General features: G+C 35.8%; 1 protein-coding gene across 2 annotated transcripts in view; it reads left to right on the forward strand.

The window, feature by feature from the left end:
- Positions 1 to 23240, forward strand: part of SYCP1 (synaptonemal complex protein 1) — a 161633-nt gene that overhangs the window by 13766 nt on the left and 124627 nt on the right. For both annotated transcript variants that reach the window (XM_060006973.1, XM_060006980.1), the window contains exons 8-12: positions 8868 to 8926; positions 10176 to 10245; positions 10856 to 10929; positions 13668 to 13776; positions 22739 to 22833. In XM_060006973.1, coding sequence (XP_059862956.1) covers positions 8868 to 8926; positions 10176 to 10245; positions 10856 to 10929; positions 13668 to 13776; positions 22739 to 22833 — 407 coding nt within the window. The remainder of the gene's footprint in view (positions 1 to 8867; positions 8927 to 10175; positions 10246 to 10855; positions 10930 to 13667; positions 13777 to 22738; positions 22834 to 23240) is intronic.

Consider the following 23240-nt stretch of genomic DNA (forward strand, 5'->3'; position numbering starts at 1 on the left):
TTCACATACCCAAGTTGTTCCAAACACACTTATAAGTTTTCCAATCACTGAATCAAGAAATGAGTTTTAAATTTAATTAAAATGAAATAAAATGAAAAATCAGTCTCATCAGCCACATTTCCAAAGGTCTGTTGCTCACCTTTGGGGCATTGGTGGTCTAGATAATACTGTTAAGCCTAAGTCTGATTGTACTGTTGCTGTGCTCCTAATTCTCCAGCAGTTTCCCATCACACTCAATGGAAAAGTCAAAGTCCTGACAGTGGTCCACAAGGCCTTTCATGTCTGCCCCTGCCTACTCTTCCATCCTCATCTCTTGCTTCTCTCCTCCTCATTGACTCTGCTCTGGCCACCTCAGACTCTCCAGACCTACTCCCACTTCAAGTTCTTTGTCCCTGCTGGTCCCTGTGCCTGGGATGCTCCCACCCCTCCCCAACATCATCATGTGCTGCTCCCTCACCTCCTTCAGGTCTTTATTCAAATACCATCTTCCCCTAGGTTCTAGCCTAGCCACTGTATTGTACATTGATGACCCCAACCTCTACTGACACTTCAAGTCCTTTTTCCCTGAATTGTTTCACTCCTGGGCAGTCAATCACTATCTGACAAACTCTAGATTTTACTTTTTTGAGATGTTTATTATCTTACCTCCTCCCGCAATGGAATGTAAGCTCTATGAGATTAAAATTGTTGTCTGTTTATTCACTGCTGGATCCCTGGCCCTGAGCATATCACTTGTTGAATGAATGTACCTCATGGTAGTTTTGATTTGCATTTCTCTTAATTAGTGATGTTGCGCTTCTTTTCACGTGCTTTTTAGCCAGTATGTCTTCTTTGGAGAAAAGGCTTTTTAGGTCTTCCACCCATTTTTTGACTGGGTTGTTTGCTTTTTTTTTTTTTTTTATTTTTGCTGTACGCGGGCCTCTCACTGTTGTGGCCTCTCCCGTTGTGGAGCACAGGCTCCGGATACACAGGCTCATCGGCCATGGCTCACGGGCCCAGCCGCTCCGCGGCATGTGGGATCTTCCCGGACCGGGGCACGAACCCATGTCCCCTGCATCGGCAGGCGGACTCTCAACCACTGCGCCACCAGGGAAGCCCAAGGGTTGTTTGCTTTTTTGATATTGAGTTGCATGAGCTGTTTGTATATTTTGGAGATTAATTTCTTGTTGGTTGCTTCATTCGTAAATATTTTCTCCCATTCTGAGGGTTGTCTTTTTGTTTTGTTTATGGTTTCCTTTGCTATGCAAAAGCTTTTAAGTTTAATTAGGTCCCATTTGTTTATTTTTGTTTTTATTTTCATTACTCTAGGAGGTGGATCAAAAAAGATCTTGCTGTGATTTATGTCAGTGTTCTGCCTATGTTTTCCTCTAAGAGTTTTGTAGTCTGTGGCCTTACATTTAGGTCTATAATCCATTTTGAGTTTATTTTTGTGTATTAGGGAATGTTCTAATTTCATTCATTTACATGTTGCTGTCCAGTTTTCCAAACACCACTTATTGAACAGACTGTCTTTTCTCCATTATATATTCTTGCCCTAAAAATTCTTAATACTTGCCTTATATTTACTGTAAACTCCATCTGTATTTTTGCCGTAAGCCTTTATTTTTACTCTTGTGATTTTCTCTGTCTTTTATTTATTCATTCAACATTTTAAAAAGTGCCTACTATGTGCCATGAAATGTTCTAGATGCTAAGGGAAAACAGTGGTAAACAGACAAAATTTCTGCTATTATGGAGTATGCACTCTTGTAAAGGGACACATATCATAAATGAATAAATAAAATACATGTTGGGTGATGACAACTGCTTCAAAAGAGAATATTTTGGGATAGGGTATTTGGGGAAGTTTTTTTCTGATTAAATGGTATCTGATTAGAGACCTGAATAAATGAGGGAATGTATCATGTAGCTATTTTGGGAATGAATATTTCGGGCAGAGGAAACAGCAAATGCAAAATCCCTTAGATGAGAGCCTGTTGAATCTTTTCAAGTCATAACAGTGAGGTCACTGTGCTGTTCCTTCCATATTTCTTACCTTTTTTGTATCTTTCATCTTCTTTTCTTATTGCGCTCCCTTCAGGATAATTTCTTCTGCTTTGTTCCAGTTCACCAATTCTCTATTTAGCTGTTTCTAAACTGTTTTTAAATTCATCTGTTAGGCCTTAATTTCTGCTCTTGTATTCTCTGGTTCTGTTCTTTAAAAAATATCTGTAATGTTACTTTTTAGAGTTTCAAATTCCTTGCAGAAATTTTTAAGCTCGTTTTTTTTTTGTCTCCATGAGCATAGTAAGCTTAGTTTTATTAAATTTTTTGTCCAGCAATGCCAATATCTGGAATCCCTTGGGATCTGTTTCTGTGGTTTGTTGTTTTGTAGATTCTAGTTCTTATTGTTTATCTCATTGTGTACTTCATTATTTTTGATTGCTTGCTTGAGACTTAGAATGATGTGACATTTTCCTAGTTCTCTGAATGCTGAGAAGTTTTAGATTATATCCTGGACATGTTGTGAGATTCTGGGTCCTGTTAAAAATCCCCTGGAAAATGTTTGTTTGTTTGTTTGTATTTTAGCAGATATGCAACTCAAGTTTAGATCACAAGTTCTATCTTACCTTTTGTGTGCTGGGGTTCCATTATCAGTTCAGTTTTCAAAGCTTTTGCCATGTTACTCTGCGTCTGTTTCATGTATGCTCCACTCAAGATTAGATTAGTTCTGGGACTTGGATAGTGATTTCAGAGGGACTTGCTATATTTGCCTTGGGTCTATCTTGTACATGCACATCCTCCCTTTTCCCTATGGGACTTGTGCCAAGTCATACAAATAATTAGGGAATCACCTTCTCGAGCTCTCTCTAGCATTGCCCCTTCACCCTCAGCCTTACAGGGGTTCCGTCCTCCTGTCCTTTGGTGAGAGACATGGAGTTTCTCCTGGGGTTTCATATGTCCTTGCTGCCATGGCTGCTGTAGCTCCACTACTGGAGCCACCTTTGGGGCAGGGCTGGAAGAGAAAAAAAAAAGGGATTTCCTTTTGCTTTTATAGTTCTGCTGGGCCCTTACACTTTAGTAATGCTAGGAGAGAAGGTAGGAAAAAAACTAAACAAACAGGAAACTTGCCTTCACATGAGTCATTTCTTCAAGATTTTACTTTTCTTCCCAATCTACCTGCTTTTGCTTACTTTTCAGATTCCTCAAGTAGTTGCTTTATGGATTTCATCCAGAGTTTTTAGTTGTAATCAATGGGAGAGAAAGGCTATAGTGGGCTTATTCCATCTTGACTGACACTGGAAGTTGGTTTAGGTTTTCTGAGTTATAATCCTCAACCTGTTCTTGGCCTGATGATTCATCATTATCTTTTTAGATCTTTGATTCTTTCAATAATTCAAAAAATTCCTCCAGATTTTTATCTTTAGGAGGAAGGTTGGTCTGAATTATTTAGTCATTACCATAAGACAGAGTCCTGGATGCTTTTTCAAAATACAGATCAAATAATGTCACTGTCTAATTTTTTCAGTGGCTTTCCATAATTTTCAGGATAGCATGGTGTTTGCCACTTCCCTTCACCTTGCCAAATCTTTTCACATGTCCCACATACACAAGCTCATGGAGAACTACTTGTTAACCCCTAAACAGATTATACTTCTGAGTTTTTGCATATGTTTATTGGCTGATTCTCCTTCCTTTTTCATCTTGTTAATTCATATTTGTCCTTCAAAACTCAGAGTAATTATTACCACCCTTGGGAAATATTCCCTAGTTTTTCACTCTGACTTAGATGCTCCTCTTCTTTTACTTAGTACCCTTAGTATACCTTTACCATGTATTTATGAATTCCTTCAACAAATATTGAGTACCTACTACATCTCACTGTAAGCTTGCAGGCAAGGGATCATGTCTTATTTGACTCAGTATATTCAACACTTTGCACAGTGTCTGTGAAGATAGCAGGCAATAAATAAATTCATGAATGAATAAGTAAAGAATAAATTTGTTCTTAGATGTACCTTAAAAAAAAACAAACCTTTAAATGGCTGTCTATTGCTCACATTAAGTACATTGGAATTCTTTAGCCTGCCATTCGAAGTACTGCATACATTTTTTTTTTCCCTGTAGCCTTATCCCTTAATCTAAATTACTTAGTGTTGAAAAGGACTTTAAAGCTTTTTGGTCTATTTACATATCCATTGCTTTAATTCTTTTATAGGAAATTAATAATTTCCTTTGTGACTACCAAGTGGTAGTCTCTTTCCTGTGATTGAACATATTCAGTGTTGGAAACCCACTAACCCCGAGGCTGTCATTTAAGCACAGCTCTTATTTTTATGTTGAAATCTCTCTCTCTCTCTCTTTTTGTTTTTTTGGCCACACCAGGCAGCTTGCGGGATCTTAGTTCCCCACCAGGGGTGGAACCTGGGCCCCCTGCAGTGAAAGTGTGGACCTCCAGGGAATTCCCTGTTGAAATCTCTTATATTGAAATCTCTTTGTAGTTTCTCTCTTCTTACTGTATTTCTTCTCCTTAAGGCATACAGAAAAAGTCTAAGCACTTTTTTATCTCTTTAGATTTTTAAAGGTGGTTACTTGTCCTTTCTGAATCTTGTCTTCTTCAGCCTAGATGTTTCAAGATTCTTTGTACTTTTGTTATTTTGGTTGATCTGTTTGAATATTGTTGTTATATTTAGGAGTCCAGATCTGTATTAGATAATCTAATGTGTAACTTGACCTGTGTAAAGGACTATTTCTTGTCTAATTGTAGGTGTCATTAATGAACTCTAAAGTCAGCTTATTTGATAGTCACATTGTATTATAGGCTTTAGTGACTTCACTAGTCATTAAAATCTTTCACTTTTTTTTTTTACTTCATTCTTTGCAAGTGCATTTAGGTTTTTGGATCCAAATAACATTCTTTGCATTTATCCCTACTGGTTTTCATTAGGCAGACCTGTGTTTTAATCATGTACCACCACTTATTATTTTGGGATCCTAGCAAATAACATAATTTTTCTGTGTCACACTTTTGTTATCTGTGAAATGGGGATAATCACAGTTCCATTTATCTATACCTAGATTTCTACCTAAATATATAGTATATGTATTTATGCATATATTTTCCCCCTTGCCAGGACTCTGGCATTTTCTTGATCCTTTTGATTTACAGTTTTGTCAGTGCAACCATTTGGATCTATATGCACTAGTCTATTTCTTTAGACCAGGAAAGCCTTATGATATCTTTGGTCACTTATTCTGATTTCTGTTTGGGTATACTTATTATTTGTTTGTTGGCCCTCTGTTCTTCGTTTCTCTAATTGTTTTAATATTTGTTCCCCCACCCCCTCAATTTATGTTTGTTTCCTGTATTAGGAAACAATTTGACTTCTGAAGTATCAGTTCTTTCCTGTCCTGCCTCTAATCTCTAGTTCCTTTGAGTCTCTCATTATCTAAGCCATTGCTCCTTTCCTCCTTATTTATTTTTTCTATTTAATTCACCCCATTTCTTGAATTTCTAACATGGCCTGTTCTTTCTTTATGACTGTATCTTCCTCTTTCACTGAGACCATATTTTCTTGGTTCTGTTGAGAATACCAAATAGTTTTCTGAAATTTTCATCTGAATTCTCTAGAGTTCGTTTTCAGAGATAGGCTGTTCCTTTTAACATCTTTCATGTTCCCTTTTCTTTGTTTGACAGTATTTTTTCATAGGCCTCGTGTAGGTTTTCTAACCATATACATCATTGAAAAAAGCAAGAACTATCTAGACTAAATAAACAAACTAGGTGATAAACTGAGCTTGGTCCTAGTATAGTGGTTGAATCCTCTTTTTATATTTATAGTTGTACAGCAGGTCACTGAGCAATTTCTAATGTTTTCACCTTGCATGGCTCTACTTATGGTAGCTGAATCTCTTTTCTGTCCCTTCTGTGTGGTTTTCTCGTACTCTGATAAATTTTGTAGAATATATGATTCTGAGTGATTTTAGTCAGCAAACTCAAGTATGCACAAGATTTTTATGTCTTAAAATGTTAAAAATTCTTAATTTTTAAGATGTTTTATATCTTTATATTTTTTATATTTTTATATCTTTTTTTATATCTTTATATCTTAAAGCCTTCATTCTGCTAGTGTGGAAGAAATTATCTCAGTAAATTTGGGAATTTTTCTTCTTTCCCTGGGATTGTATGTAAATTTGGGGGTGCCCATATAGTACCATGTGGTAGAGAGGGACGTTTGTGTCTCAGTCATCTATCCTCTGAGACTTTTCATCATTTCGATTGGTATTCAGTTATTTGTCCACATAGATAGTTGGTGAGCTGCTCCTCATACCAGTCCTCAGGGCCTATTCAGGTATGCTGGTTCTCTGTGCTTTATCCCACCATGCTCAGTTGCACAACGTGTTGGAACAAGGGAAATTGTGAAGCTGTTTAAGGCCTTACCTGTCTATATATATTTCACAGGCATTTCTTCTCAGGTTTTGTCATCTTCCTAGAGTTATACTGAAGAAAAAAAAAGCACAGCCCCACTCTACTCTTAGTTGGCCCTAACTCTCTGGGATTTCTGTGTTCCCCAACCCTGAAGCTTAGCTTGGTGAGGGTAGAGGGCTACAGAACCCTTTCTTTTTTTTTTTTTACATCTTTATTGGAGTATAATTGCTTTACAATGGTGTGTTAGTTTCTGCTTTATAACAAAGTGAATCAGTTATACATATACATATGTTCCCATATCTCTTCCCTCTTGCATCTCCCTCCCTCCCACCCTCCCTATCCCACCCCTCTAGGTGGTCACAAAGCACCCAGCTGATCTCCCTGTGCTATGCGGCTCCTTCCCACTGGCTATCTATTTTACGTTTGGTAGTGTATATATGTCCATGCCACTCTCTGGCTTTGTCACAGCTTACCCTTCCCCCTCCCCATATCCTCAAGTCCATTCTCTAGTAGGTCTGTGTCTTTATTCCTGTCTTACCCCTAGGTTCTTCATGACATTTTTTTTTCCTTAGATTCCGTATATATGTGTTAGCATATGGTATTTGTGAACCCTTTCTTAAGTACCTGCCAGAATCTAATAAGCTCTCTCAGCTTCCCCTTTTAAAGGCTTCTTCCTTACAAACTGGTAAATATTTCTTAGGTCTAGAGGATGGAAGCTTTGTTCTGACTTATATATTCTGAAAATCTATTACTTGTTTATATCTTAAATCTTTCCCCTAATCCCAACACTGGGCTTTTGAAACTCATAGACATTTTCTTTGCTTTTGGTTGAATCCTTTCTTATTTAAGATGATGAATGCAGCACGATCTAGTTGGCCAAATTAGGGCAAAGTAAGTGTGTGTGTGTGTGTGTGTGTGTGTGTGTGTGTGTGTGTATGAGAGAGAGAGAGAGGAGGGAGAGGGGAGAGAGAGGGAAGGGAGGAGGTGGGGGTGGGGAGTTTAGATAGATAGATAGATAGATACCAGGAAAACCAGGGAGTTTAGATAGATAGATAGATAGATAGATAGATAGATAGATACCAGGAAAACCAAAAAGGTAGGCTTATACTGTTACAGTATTATGTCAGTGTATTAGAACACTCTGCTACGAAAGTCCCTTCTCTATGCCACCTGTAGCAACTTGCTCCTGACAACTGTAAAGTACATCTATACCAATTTATTTTCTTTTTTGTAGTTTTATTTATTTGCTTTTCAGTACTTGCCTATTGGAAGAATGACTGGAGGGTATTTTGGAAGTACTGGTGGTAGTGGTAACGGGAAGATTGGAGGTGTTGGCAATAGAATGCAGTTCTTTGGTGCAAATAATTTCTGTGGAATAGAGAAGGTTTGTTGCTAAATGTGTTTGTTAGTGAATATGAGAGTGAATAGATGGAGTGAGAAGGATGAACCATCTTTCTGTTGAAATGCTGATGTGTTCTGTCTCTATTTCTTTAAATTTTCCAGCCCTTTAATATTCAAATAAAAGTGGTTTATTTGAATATTCAAATAAACGGCTCCTGTTCCATGTGCTGTGATAAGTCTAGAGCTCTCTTCAGTATTTTTGAGGCATTTAGGATACTTGTATTCTTCTAAAGTCAGTTCATTTGGCTCTTCATTGACATTTGAGTCTATCGTAGCTGCCGTTCTCTTGTTTTGCAGCTTGTTACTGAGAATATAGGACCAATACCCTCCCTTTAGTCTAATGTGGTTTCTGTGTTGCTTGGCCTTACCTGGGGGAATGATGATGGGACAGCTGCATTTCTTTTCCTGCCTCGTGCCTTAATTCTCTACAGCACCACCTATCAACTCTAAGTTTTACTGACTTTACTCAAGGCTTGAATATATAGTTAGAGGGAATCATTGCTCAGGTTAAAAAAAAAACCAAAAAAGAAAACCCTAAAAAATATTATAGAGGAGTTACAGGAGATTTGTTCTTGGGGCTACACCTATTCTTAACTTGTTCCTCTGGTCTTGAGATTTATCTTCTTTCCTGCCTCTTCAGAGATAGAGCAGAAACAAGAGTGAGCTTTGCCTTTCACATGTACTTCAAGAATCTTAAATATACAAAGGAAAAATACTTCATAGACTAGTGGTTAAATCCCTACTTATTGTAAAGTCTAAAACTGTAAATATATTTTACAAAGTTTGAATAAATTAATGAATAGTAGTAATTCTATAAAAGGAAATTAGAGATAATTGAACAGCACCTAGCTTTTGAGGTTGATGTCATGAAGTATGACCATACCTTACTATGAAGCTGCTTTTGATACTACTTTAAAAGACTCAAAAGATATACCAGTGCCCTTTACTAACACAGATTTTTAAATATTTTAATGTTTACCGGAGACATTTGAGTATTATCTTATTGGAATTGTAATTGTTTTCAAATTTACTTTTGAAAATTTTATATTTATAATAGATGAATATGAGCGGGAAGAAACTAGGCAAGTTTATGTGGACCTAAATAGTAACATTGAGGTAAGTGGTATTGAAAATTTGAATATTTTAAACAGAGGCATTTCTAAGCAAATTATAGTGATAGCTACAAAGATATGAACAATTGTTCTTGCTAAAGGGATTATTATTTATCTTTTGATATATGATTATATCCAATAAAATTCCCAGGGTTCTATATATACCATGAGTATTAATGTTCTGTTTTTTAATATTTTTTGAATTTACATGTTAGTGACACCATTTAACTTAATTTATTAGATATTAACTCTGTGTCAGAGACTAGCACATTGTGACACTTAACCATTAATTTGAAAAACATGCCAGTATTATCAATCTGTCTGTTGCCTGTTTACCTTTTTTACCCCATCCCCTATCATTTTCCACTTTGCTTCTCTTCTATAGTTGTTCCTTTTTTGTTTCTCAAACTTGCTAAGCTCTTTCTGATCTTGCTTCTTTGAATTTGTTCCTTCTATCTAGAACTTCTGTATCCAAGATCTTATGCAAACTCATAAGCTTCATTCTGCTTTTTTTATTATCCCCTTTACTACTTTACCTAAAATGTCTTTCTGTTCAATTATCCTCTATCTCCTCACCTTGTCTAACTTTTCTGAAGAGCACTTAAAACTACATGATATTTATTTGATATACACGTGTGTGTGTGTATGTGTGTGTGTATTTGTGTGTGTATATATTCTTTCTTACACTGAAATATAAGTTAGTTCCAATAGGGTAAGGACTTTGTCTTATATCCTAAGTGCTTAAAACAGTGCCTGGCACATAATTGACACTCAGTAACTATTTATTAAATGAATAAATGAATTCATCCAATTTTACAAATCAGGATTTGTTGAATGTGAATGAACTCATGCTGCCAGGTAATAGAAGTATAATTTGAACTCTTATGGGGAGAGACCTCACAGAGGTTACACTTTAGTGAAGACAGAAATACATAAGCAAAAATCAATAGAAAATTACAGATTTTGGTATGGGCTATTAAGTAAATGACTAGAGTACCAACAATTGTTTTTTTGCTGTTCAGTGATATATAACCTGTCTTCAGTGCCTTCAAATACCTGGGAAGCTACCTTAATAGGCACTCTTAATATTTTAGTAAATTTATTTAATTGTTAAAAGTTATAGAATTTTCATTATTCAAAGTTGTATAGTTTTAAGTATAATGATCAGATGATACAAATTTATTATTTTCATTGTTTGAGGAAAGCTATTTAAAAAGTCTAAGTATGATTCTTAAAAGTTAAATGTATTTCAGAAAATGATAATAGCTTTTGAGGAACTTCGTGTGCAAGCTGAGAATTCCAGACTGGAAATCCATTTTAAGGGTAGGAATCCTTATTTTTTATATTACTCTTTTGCTGTTTATTAGATTCTGCTAATGTTTTCATACCTTCAGCTTGATGCCTAAACTATTGAAAATTTCTGTATTGTATATGGTTTTATAAGCCCCTCAAAATCTTGTGGAATGTGGCAGGAAATTGGTATATGTTAAAAATAACCTTTTGGCTTCAAAAGCTACATTTTCCCTGAAATCAAATTATGGTTTGTATAATGGTGTGATTTGGTGATTTGAAGTGTGATTTGGTCTTATTTTTACATTTCTTGGTCAAGTTGCACGTTAAAATAATAATATACATATACATTTAAAATCTGTTATTTCAGACTAGTGTGTTATAAAGAAAAAACTTTTATATATCTGCTATTATAAGAATGATAGAATTTTTAAAAGTTATTGTAACTTTGATATTATTTAAATTCTTTATTTTACTAAACAGAAAGTTAGCAGCAAGAAAATAGCAGTTTTAACTTGTTAGAAACCTTTGGGGTTTAATATCTAGATAAATAAGGAAGTGAAATAAAATATCAGAAACTTAAAATTTTGTTTGTTATACAATTATGTGAAGATATTAAAGTGTATTTGTTTTATTTTTAAAGTAAAGGAAGATTATGAAAAAATCCAACATCTTGATGAACAATACAAGAAGGAAGTAAATAACAAGGAAAAGCAGGTGCTTTTTAAAAATCAACTTTCTGTATTCTTTATACTTGCTAATTCATGAGATACTTAAAATTTCAAGAGAAATTTGTACTTGCTGCCTGCTTGATAAATTTCTGAGAGAATTTTAATATTATACATATTTAAATATATTTTCCATTTGCCTTAATTTCCATTGACTCAAATTTATACATACTAAATGCTAGTCCTTTTTTAAAATCAGTGAATCTTCTACAATATTTATATTAGTGGGTTTTAGGACATTGCTGTAAAAATATGTTATTTTGTGAGAAGTTTTGTTCAGACAGAAACCTCATAAAATATAAAGATGATGATGATTGACCACTCGACCCACATTTTGCAGTTTATTTTGAAATACACTATTTGTGACACCAATGAAGGGGAACTAAAACATTCTTTTGCTTCTTTCTATTAATGACACATAGTGCGAGACTTGAAAATGATGAGTCTGTGTTCTTTTGCAGTCACAAGAATGTTGATTTCAGATGATTATTATGCCAACTTTAACAGTTTCAAGCCTTCTGAATCCAGAATGGAAAATGAAATATAGAAAGGAATCCTCATCTCTCTACTTCCCCCAATTTTTTCTGAGTTTTTATCTGACTTGCCACAGATACCTTGTAATTATAGATAATAAGGATATCTACTTGAACAATAATGGCAAACGTTAATTGAAAGTACAGAGAAGATTCTTAGAGTTTCTTTAAGTTCTGGTTAAATGATAGAATTCTGATTTATGTGTTATACTTTGATCTTTTGAAAGAGTTAACAATTTTTTCTGTATTTTAACTGTATTTTTTAAACCAGATTTCTGAAAGAAGAAGGTCTTCTTAAAATTTAAAATTGTGCTTATTATTACAGAACACAAAAATAGAATAAAGTGCTAAGAAGCTTGTTGGAATCCTGGGTACATGAGCAGAGCTTACAGATTTGGGGGGTTCCCTGTAAAATTATGCTGTGGCCAGCTAGTGTTTTTGTTGGGGACTCCTAAATGTCATTATTTGTAAGGCTTTTTTTTTTTCTGGAGTTCTCCAAATTCCTGCCTGGGAATGTAAACTTTGCTGATGGCATTTTGGGGCTGGGTTGGCAGGGTAGGAAGGACAAGCTGAGTCTCATCATTCCATATGCTGACTCTCAATTATATCCTTTGTCTCCACCCCTTCCTGTGCCTGGAATACCCAGGTTTAGAGATTCTTTTTTTCAGTTTGATCATACCAGTGTCTCTTATAAAGATGGAGTAGGTTAGTTCTCTGACTACATTGGCTTTCAGGGAGTAGAGTCCAGGAAAGGAGGGTTAAGAGGGCCTAGGGAGGTCTTACTACTCTTTGCAGACTTCCAGTCTCCTTAGACTTAGTCTCCTGTTTCATACCTACCTTTCACAGTGTCTGTTGCTTCTAATTCGTGAAACATTCTGTTTCTTTGGGATTGAATTATCTTCTCATTTGTAATCTTCCCTGTGTAGACTCTTAGTTTTTTTTTTTTTTTTTAATTTATTTTTATTTATTTATTTATTTGGCTGCGTTGGGTCTTCGTTGCTGCGCACGGGCTTTCTCTAGTTGCGGTGAGCGGGGGCAACTCTTTGTTGCAGTGCACAGGCTTCTCATTGCGGTGGCTTCTCTTGTTTTGGAGCATGGGCTCTAGGTGCGCGGGCTTCAGTAGTTGTGGCACATGGGCTCAGTAGTTGTGGCTCATAGGCTTTAGAGCGCAGGCTCTGTAGCTGTGGCACACGGGCTTAGTTGCTTCGCGACATGTGGGATCTTCCCGGACCAGGGCTCGAACCTTTGTCCTCTGCATTGGCAGGCAGATTCTTAACCACTGCGCCACCAGAGAAGCCCCTAGACTCTTAGTTTTGACCTTGCTTTTCTATACTAAATCCTTTTCTGTTCCTTCTAACTGCTTTCCTTTTTGACATGTTGTGGTTTGGATTATAGAAGTCTCGTGGTTTCATGGAAGATGAAGTCCACCTTTGTTGTTTTCCTGGTTATTTTTTGGGTGATTTGAAGATGAAAATAGGGCATAGAGGTCTTTCTGCCATGTTGAATCTGCAAGTCTTCAATCTATCTTTATGAGTTTATCTTTCACCTTTTCTTTACATGCACTCTGTATTCTAGCCATCTGAATATTTTCAGTTCTCTGAATAGAAGCATGATCTCTTGATCCTTTGTGTTCTCATACAAGTCTAGAATGTTCATTTCCCCTGCAGCCTGATTAATTTGTACTTGTCTATCAAGACTCAGTTCAGTTCTCTGAGAAGGATTAATTTTTGATTACCTCCCCCAGGACTGATTTAGGTGTTCCTTTCTTGATTCCTATAACATTTTTGTCCTATTACTAATAATATTCAAGTATAGTTGTTTGTTTCCTGGTCTAGGCTGTGAGTTTCTTGAAGGTGGGTTCCATCATCTCTGTATATTCAGTGCGTATTAGGGTTTCTGGAACAGATTAGGTGCTCAATAATATTTATGGAATAAATGAACGAGTAGATTTCAATATATAATCTTCTAAGTGATATCTTAAAATGCATACTGTAATATTGGGTATATTGCATTAGTTTGTTCATTCCTTCATCCAATAAATGTTTATCGTACAGGCACATAACTAAATGCCAGGCACAGACAGCTGAAAAGCATATAAGCAAGTACATAAAAAAATCACAGATAATGATAAATGCTAAGGTGTCATATCTAATTTTTCATATCTATAATGTATTATTTAAATATTTCATTTTAGGTATCACTGCTATTGATCCAAAGTACTGAGAAAGAAAATAAAATGAAAGAGTTAACATTTCTGCTAGAGGAGTCCAGAGATAAAGTTAATCAATTAGAGGAAAAGACAAGTAAGAATTTATATAAGAAAATATAAGAATGTCTTATGTATTCCTCTTGTTATGTTTTAAATTTAGCTTTCATTACAATTTTTTTGTAATGCTTTCTAATGCTGTAATTCTCCACCTAGGTTGGAACAGTTGGAGGAGGGAATAATAGTCGCTTAAGAAGATTTTTCAAAGTATATGTGCTCCTCTTATCCCTTTTCATACTGTCACCTTCTTCAGAGTTTCAATAAGGTGCTCCATGAAAACAAGGATCTTTGTCTTTTTTTGTTCATTGATGCATTCCAAGTGCCTGGCATATATTAGGCACTCAAACATCTTATAAATAAATGAATACTCTGGGAGCACTATGGAGGGAATTATTAATTATTCTTGGAGCAAGACATTTAGAAAAAATTGTTAGTTAAACTAAACCTTAGATGATTAAAAGTTCACTAGACAATGAATTGGAGGAGGGAGTGTAGGCAGAAGAAATGGCTTGTGCAAGTCATGGAAGTGTGAAAATTAGGGTATATTTGAAACACTGATTGGTGTGTCTGTATCTTAAAGAACTCAGGTAAATGAGACTGGAAAAAAAATGTTTGGATCAGATTATGAAGGATCTTTAGTGTCATGTAATGTTTAGACTATATTATTATTGAGTATTTTTCAAACTTGTTCAACTAGTAAGGCACTTGAAAGGCATATACTTTGTGAAATACTATGTCCCTTTCAGAACATCATAGAGGTCTTGTGACATTTTTCACCTTTCTCTTAAAAATGTGGCAAATAATTATCTAGTTCCTGCTAACCTATGCCTGCTCCTTTCATCTTACGGTCACTACTATATCCTATACTCCAGATATACTGAAATTGTTTAACTTCCTTACCTTTTATGTTCTTCCTATCTCACCATCATGCTTTTGGCTACTTACTCTGTCCAAAATGAACCTCCTACCTCCTCTCCAAATTTACTGGCTAAATTCTAGTGAACTCCTTATTGTTAAGAGTGGCTTAAGCATTACTTGTGTGTCTCCTGTGACCATGAGTGTCTTGAGGGCAGGCACTCTGTCTCACTAAATATCTTTGTCACTCTAGTGCCCAGCATATTGCTATGTATATATAATAGGAGTTTAATACGTGTTAGGATGAATGAATGTTTAATCTTATATAAACTGGAAACAACTTATTGGTAATAAATAACTAATACAATGTGATTCTGCAAACTCATAACCACTGAAATATATTCATTTAAGTTACTTTTCATTGTTTCCCATATGTATGTATCTTCCATTTGTTTTTCTCTTTGTTTCAATTTAGAGATCTTCTATTGACCTGTTACCTAACCCTGCCTTCTGCTGTGTCTAATTTGGTTTTAAACTCATTTACTGAATTCTTAACTTTAATCATATTTTTTCCTTCTAAATTTCCACTCAATTATTTTTCTTAAGATTCCAATTCTCCGGTTAATTCTCCTCTTTTAAAAATGACATTTCATCCTTTTTGAATATATTAATCATTGATATTTTATAGCTATTTTCTTTTTATTTCAATATCTGGCTTACCTGTTGGTCTGTTTCTTTTTAAAAAATGTGATAAAATACATATAACATAAAACTTACCATCTTAATCATTTTTAAGTGTACAGCTCAGTGGTGTAGATACATTCACACTGTTATGTAGTCATCACTAGTATTTATCTCCAGAACTCTTGCAACTCTTTTCATGTTGCAAAACTGAAACTCTGTACCCATTAACCAGTAACTCCCCTTCCTTCCTCCCCTCAGCCCATTCTACTTTCTATTCCTTTACAGTCTTACTTTTTAGTGATTTGTCCTTATCTTTTGGTGTGCCCAGTAATTTTTTGATTGAATTCCATACATTGTTATAAGAAAAGTTAGAGGCTCTGGAGATATTGTCTTCTGTTTGCTAGAGAGAAATTGGGAGTGTGGTGGGCTAACTACTATAATGCAATTAGAGGCTGAGCTGAATGAAGGGAAATAGTCAAGTTTATGAGGTTTTTTGAGTCTTCAGTTTTGTTTCTTCAGCTCTTTGAGACCCAATAAAACTATGCTCTTTTTTTTATCCCCTGGCAGTGGCCCTCTGCTGGGACCAAGGCAGCATTTAGACCTCTTGCTCATACCCAGAATCAGCAGATGTCAGCTGCACTTTGTCAGTTCAGTTATCAGGAGTTCTTTCTTAGGAATCTTAGCCTCTTTTGTCCTTTCTGTTTTGGTTTGTTTCGTGTTTTCTAGTTATTTTCAGCATGAGAGTTGTTCTGTTACAGACTACTTCATTCTGCCTGGAACTATCCATTTAAATGAATTATGATCAGCTAATTTTTAATATTTTCTTGCTATTACCTAATTTTTGTCTCTTGCCAATACTTGTTGCCTGCTAAAGAGTATCAGTGATCAGAGATTTAAGAAATAAATTTAAGGGGAGAAAATTTTGATTATTTTCTTTCTGTGTATTAAGAGTACTATACTTTGAAATAGGATGCTGTTTGGAGAGGGTTTGGGTTTTTTCATGAGGCCACATATCAGTCATCCTTGGTTAAAACCCATTACCTTTTTTCATTCTCTTATCAACGTTGGCTTTTCTCCCTGTCTTAACCTCCTATTGTTCCTCTACTTTCCAAACTTTGTCTTTGAAACCCTTGCTCTTCTTATGTAGCATATAAAAATTTTTTTCCCTCAAAACCTATTAATGAAAGTTTTCTTTACCTTCTGGCTTTAACAAATTTGAAGTCTCTACTTCCTCTGCTATCCTTTTGAATGGAAGCGGCACATTGTCCTACATTCCATGTATAATGCAGTTGGAAGGCAGTTGGAAACTTTCTTTTGGATGTATATTACCACTTTCAAACAATTACTCATTCTTTCATCTGTTCAACTTTTATTAACCTCCTTTCTATTCTGTGTCAGGCACAAAGTTAATTATGGGGAATGCAATTATTTATTATTGCATCCCTGCTTTCTGGAAGAGAATTACTGTCAAAGAGTTTTATAATGGATATTGACTTATCAAATGTGCTTTTTTTTGGCATATATTGAGATTGTCATATGTTTTTTTCCTTTAATTTATTAGTGATTATTTTCTAATGTTAAACCTAATTTTCTAATATTAACTTTTTATCCCTGGTTATGAATCTACTTTTATTATTATTTTTATGTTATTTTATTCAATTTTACATATTGTTTGATTAATGTTATTTTTAGGACTTTTTTGGCATTTTTGCTGGAAAATATTTTTGCTGATTGGGCGATTTACATTTTTCTATCTTTCAGATCATTTATGCATTCTTCTATATCACTTAGTCACTTGTTAATTCCCTGTAGTGTGTTTTTCATTTAATTATTGTATTATTTAGTTCTTACTGTTTCTTTTTTATATATTCTTGTTTCTTGTTAAAATTCTCGCTGTGTTCATCTGTTCTTTTCTCTAATTCAGGTAGCATTCTTATTACTAATGGTTTAAACTCTTTATTTGGTAAATTATTTATTAGTTTCAACAGTTGTTTTTAGGGTTTTTCTCTTGTTCTGTTGATTGAAAGAAATTCATCTGTCTTCTCATTTTGCTTAACTTTCTCTGTTTTGATGAAATTAGGTGAAAAAGTTACCCATTGAGGTCCTGAAGGGGTATTCTTGTATGGGAGAGTCTGAGTGTGCCCATTGGTTGTGGTGGGAGAGTGGGATCTGATGTGAGTCGTGTTTTTTCCCAGCATGTGCTGGCAGCTATCACCTTGGTAAGAGGTTGGGCTGGAGATGGAGGGACTAGAGCCAGAGCCAGTTGTGAGCTGGGGTTTCTTTTCTAAGTGGCCAACACCAGCCTACTGGGGGCAGGGTCAGGTCTCAAGTTGCTCAAGGAGAAAGCCTAAGGGTTTAGTCTGATCTGTCTTTGTTCCTTCTAAGTGTGTGCTCTTCCCTCACAGCACTGGCACCCTTACCCCATGCAGAGCAGTGCTGGAGCAAGAGGGGCCAGTGCAGGTGCTCGGCGTCGGTCTGGGTATGGTCTGTGGCATCCCTGGTCACAGTCAGAGTCTGGACTGCTTATGTGCTGCATCTGTAAGCACCATTAATAGCTGTCCCTGCCCCATTCAGATGGGACTAAAATGCCTTTGCAACCCTCACCCTAGTTTGGAGTTGGACTGCAGAGTAGGCAGGGCTGGTGTGGGTGCTCTGTGTGGGTCTGGGTGCAGGCTGTGGTGGTGTCAGCTGTAGTCAGAGCCTGGGACCGCTTCTGATGTACTGTTGCTTTAAGTGCTGATAATGGATGCTCCTCCCTATTCAGATGCTGTTTTGTGTTTGGGCTGGCATAGTCCCTCACAATTGAGCACTCCGGTCAGCCACAGCAGCCCTTTACCTAGTGTGGAGTTGCGGGCAAAGCAAGCAAAGCCTGAGCAGGCACTTGGCTCAGGCTGGGTAGCACACTGTGGAAGTTGTGGGAAATGGGACAGAGTACAGTGCAGTTTCAGTTTGCTTTCTCTGCCTTGTTTCAGGAGTAAGCAAGTGTTGCAGTTCTTCACAAGTTGAGTTTAGGTTTCTTACAGCCCCCTTGTTAGTCTCACTGGTTTTCTAACCAGCTTAGGGGACTTGTCTTCCCACTTTTGGACCTGAGAGCTGAGGTGCCCAATACGTGGTTTGAACTGCTCTCTCCCCAAGGAGGATTCCCCTCCTTTTCGGTGTCTCTTCACAGGGGCACAGGTCCCGATCTGATTGCTTCTCTTTCCTTTCTACTGGATTCCATGTGGATCTTTCTTACAGCCTTGGATGTACAAGAGTTTTTCTGACATTCTTCAGTTAGTTTTCAGTGAGAATTGTTCCACGTATAAATGTATTTTTGATGTGTTCCTCGTGGGGAGGTGAGTTTCGTGTCCTCCTACTCTGCCATTTTGATTTTGATCCCTCCTCTTAATTCTCAGATCTTTTGTTTGGATCATATTCTTTCCACCTTGAAGAGTAATACTTAGAATATGCTTTAGTGAGCATATTCTTGTGATGATTTTGTCTGAACGTTTGTTTATCCATTCTCATCTGGAAAGGATTTTTTTGTTTGATATGTATTTCTAGTTGGCACACTATATGTTAAAACTATATGTTTTAGAACACTGAAGGTAGCATCTTGCTTTCTTTTGGCTTCCTTTGTGTCATTTTTCAACCTAACTGTTGAACCTTTGAATATAAGTTAGCTTTTCCCTCTATTGTGGCTTTTTAGATTTTCTTTGCCTTTGATATTTTAGCATTTTCAGTATGATATGTTAAGATATATGCTTAATCTTATTTTACAGCTTCTTGAATCTGTAAATTAATGTCCTTTATTATTGCTTTCCTTCAAACATTATACTTGCTCTATTCTCTGTTTCCTCTCATTCTGGAACTTTGAATAAAAATCATGTTAATTTTCTCTATCTTCTGTGACTCTTAATTTCTTTTCCATCTTTTCACAGTTTTGCTTTTCTGTGCCTTATTCTTGACGATTTCTTTTCACCTATCTTGTCATTCACTAATTCTCTCTTCATTTGTTTCTCACCCACTATGAACTCTTCCAATTTTATTTTCAGTTTTAAGATGTTTAAGATGTTATTCTTACTTATTTTTCAAATCTGCTATTCTACTTTATATAATTTTCTGTTTCTTATTATTTTCAAGGTTTTTATTCTTTAAATATACTAAGAATAGCTATTTTATAGTTTCTTTCTGATAATTCTTTATCTTAAATGTTTGTGGGCCTCATACTGTCTTTTGTTTCTGATATATTTTAGCCCAGATTTTGTTTTATTTATTTAGCCTTGTTTTATTGGGTGCCTTGTTGTCTTTGACTACATGTTTATTATTTTTCTTGAAAAAATTTGTAAGTATTGTAAGCCTTGCCTAGTATGTAAGTAATTTAACTTCCTCTTTGGAGGATTCCTATTTACTTTTACCATGTGCATGGTGGCTCTACCCACCTTAAGTCCGTTTCATGGCTTGGGATTAACTGGACCACTCAGGTGATGTGAACCTGTGCTGTAGATTTGCTTGAGAGTTTGTTTACTTTTGCTCCCTCCACATATAATGATTGTTCTATCTTATTGTACAAAGGTTTAATTCTTGGGCTTCTTACCTTATATAGTCTTTGGATTTTCATATTTCTTTTTCTCATTTCATCATAATTTCAAATCAAAAGTCCAGCTTTGCCAAGACCTGCAAATTCCCCTGAGGCAAAAGCAGGTTTTGTACTTATCTTACTTCTCTAAGTTTCTATTTTCCCTTCACTTTGTGCCTGGTAATTTCTTATTATTTTGTTGGCAGTTTAGTGATTTTAATGTTCTTAATATTTGATCCTGAATTTTTATTCCTTTTTAGAGGAATGTTTGTTTGAATGACATACCTCACTATTACCCCAGTGAAATTGTCAGTTTCAATTTTATATGTCATTTCTAGATAGTTTTAGGACATCTTCCTTATTTCTTTTCTTTTCTTTTCTTTCTTTCTTTCTTTCTTTCTCTCTTTCTTTCTCTCTTTCTCTCTCTCTTTCTCTCTCTCTTTCTCTCTCTCTTTCTCTCTCTCTTTCTCTCTCTCTTTCTCTCTCTCTTCCTTCCTTCCTTCCTTCCTTCCTTCCTTCCTTCCTTCCTTCCTTCCTTCCTTTCTTTCTTTCTTTCTTTTTCTTTCTCTATTTATTTTTGTGGTTCGCGGGCCTCTCACTGTTGTGGCCTCTCCCGTTGTGGAGCACAGGCTCTGGACGTGCAGGCTCAGTGGCCATGGCTCACAGGCCCAGCCGCTCCATGGTGTGTGGGATCTTCCCGGACCGGGGCACGAACCCGTGTCCCCTGCATCGGCAGGCGGACTCTCAACCACTGCGCCACCAGGGAAGTCCCCTTATTTGTTTTAGTATTTTTGTTTTTTTTAAATTTTTGTCTGCACCCCACGGCATGTGGGATCTTAGTTCCCCGACCAGGGATCAAACCCGTGCCCCCTGCATTGGAAGCGTGGAGTCTTAACCACTGGACTGACAGGGAAGTTCCTTCTTTTAGTTTTTAAAAATGATATAATACTTATTTTTTAAATTCTACAGCCAGTAATTCTAACATCTGAAATCTTACAGTCAGGTCAAAGTCTGTCTATTGTTCATTCTACTGACTTTGCTCGTAGTGCTTTGTTTACTCTTGTGAATTTTGATTGCGAGGTCATGTAATTTCAGCTGTGGAAATTCTTTAAGGCCTGAACTGGAAGTATATTTTTACAGAGGAAATTTACATTTGCAGCTTCTGGAATCCTGGGGGAACTTAGGGGAACTTCAAACTAAGTTTTGGCTTGGAGCTTTTTAGGATATTCAAGCAGCATATATTCTGTTCCCACACATGCCTAAGTACTAGTTTGTGATTATGATTTCTCAGAGGAGACACTTATTGACAGACCATTATAAATAGTATGATAATAGACAACCTTTAGTTATCATTGCCCCCTTTCCAGATCTACTTTTCCTATTTTTTTCTGAGAGTTGGAGCACTAGCCCCTTCATTTCTACACAGATTTTGAGATTGGAATTTAAAAAAAATATAAACCTGGAACATTATTCTGTTGTTTAACATCCTTCATTGTTTTTCATGACTTAGGAAGCGTACACCTCTGAGCAAGTTATATGAATCCTGTTATGATTTTGTCATTATTTTTCCAATCATATCTGCTATGATTTCTCCCTCATACTTTAAGTTTCATGCTATTGAAATATATTTCCTTTAGATTGCAGAATGTGTCATCCTGTCTCTTCCATTTTTGCCTTTGTATATGCTCTTTCACATCTCTTGTGATTTTCTCCCAACTCCCATTACTCTTGTTAATTGTTACTGGCTTTCAAATGTTTCAACCCAGTTGTCATTTTCTGGAACTTTCCCTCTCTATGTCTGTCTCCCCTTACCTCTAACTGTTACTGGTCCTATTAAGCTTTGGTGTCCCCTCTATGTATTGATATATTCCCAGAATTTCTAGTGACTACCCATCAGCACTTATCTTTGATTATTTGTCTGCCTGCCCAGTTGTACTGTAAATACCTTGAATTTTAAGGTCCAGTTTCTGTATACACTATACCATCATTACCATCATCATAATAGTATTTAACATTTGTTGACTATATGCTAGAAAACACTGTGGTTAGATGTTTTAAGTTGCATTATCGTGTGTAATCCTAACAGGAACTCTTCAAGATATGAATAACTATCATTTTACATGTGGGAAAAGTAGAGAGAGATTGGTTAAGTATCATGCCCAAGTGTAGGTAGCTAGTAAAAGGAAATAGAATAATTTGAACCCAGAGACGGGCATGAACTGTTTTCCCTTAGTGTTTTTTATGAGGTTGAAAAGTGACTGCATATGTGTAAAGCATATAAACTAGCACCTGGCACTTAGGATTTAGTAAATATTTAGCTATCAAGTGGAGTCAGTATTTTTTTCATAATATTTAAATAAGTAAATGCAATTATTTAGAAAAATATAAAAATCAAGATCGGGAATAATGAAAATCATGAATAATTTCACCATTAGGAGACAAATTACTTTTGAGATTTTTATGTGTATTCTTTCCTTTCACATGTACTATTTATATAAATACTGTTTTTAAGTTGCCCTTTTTATTCTATGGTTTTTATGAATATTCAAATTAGTAATAAATAAATAAACATCTATATCATCATTTACAGTGGCTGGCTACATGATATACCATTGTATCACCATAATTTAATGTCTCCTTTTGGATATTTAGGTTGTTTCTAATGCTTAGCTAGTACTAAAAAATGTAGCACAAAATGTCCCTATATATTCACCTTTGACTCCTTGGGCAATAACAATCTTGAAAGATCAGTAAAAGGTGATGATATCAGTGCATCTGTATATGCATAATTCTCTCTCATTTTGGAGTATGTAATAGAGGAAAAAGTAATTGTTACAAATAATTTGTTTTCTTGGTATGTATTTTTTATTAAGTATTACCTATCTACAACTTTCTTTTTTAGAATTACAGAATGAAAGCTTAAAAGAATCAAATGAGAAGAAGGATCATTTGACATCAGAACTAGAAGATATTAAAATGTCTTTGCAAAGAAGTGTGGTATGATTTAAAAACTGATTAGTGTGTGATAATTCTCACACCATCAGTCAGTCAACAAATATTTACTGAATGCTAATACTATGTACAAGGACCTGAAGCTTCAAACAGAGAAGATACAATCTCTGTCTGCAAATGCTTATAGTTTAGAGACATTTGATAAAAACACATCAAAAGTATAACAGATACAAGACTATGCTAGGTACCAACATGATTCAGGCAAAAATTCTACAATGTTTCTAAGAATTGAAAGAACATTATGGGCTGGATTGGTTAGGAAGACTCCATGGAGGGATTGGGAGTATAGGTGGGCTTTGGAGGAATGGTGAATTGAAATAAGAGTAGTGGGTGCGGCACTCCAGATTGGCCAGGGTGGAGTAGAGGAGGGGTGAAGGGATAAGGAGAGAGGG

The sequence above is a fragment of the Delphinus delphis genome, chromosome 1 (assembly GCF_949987515.2).
Source record: "Delphinus delphis chromosome 1, mDelDel1.2, whole genome shotgun sequence".
Lineage (NCBI taxonomy): Eukaryota > Metazoa > Chordata > Mammalia > Artiodactyla > Delphinidae > Delphinus > Delphinus delphis.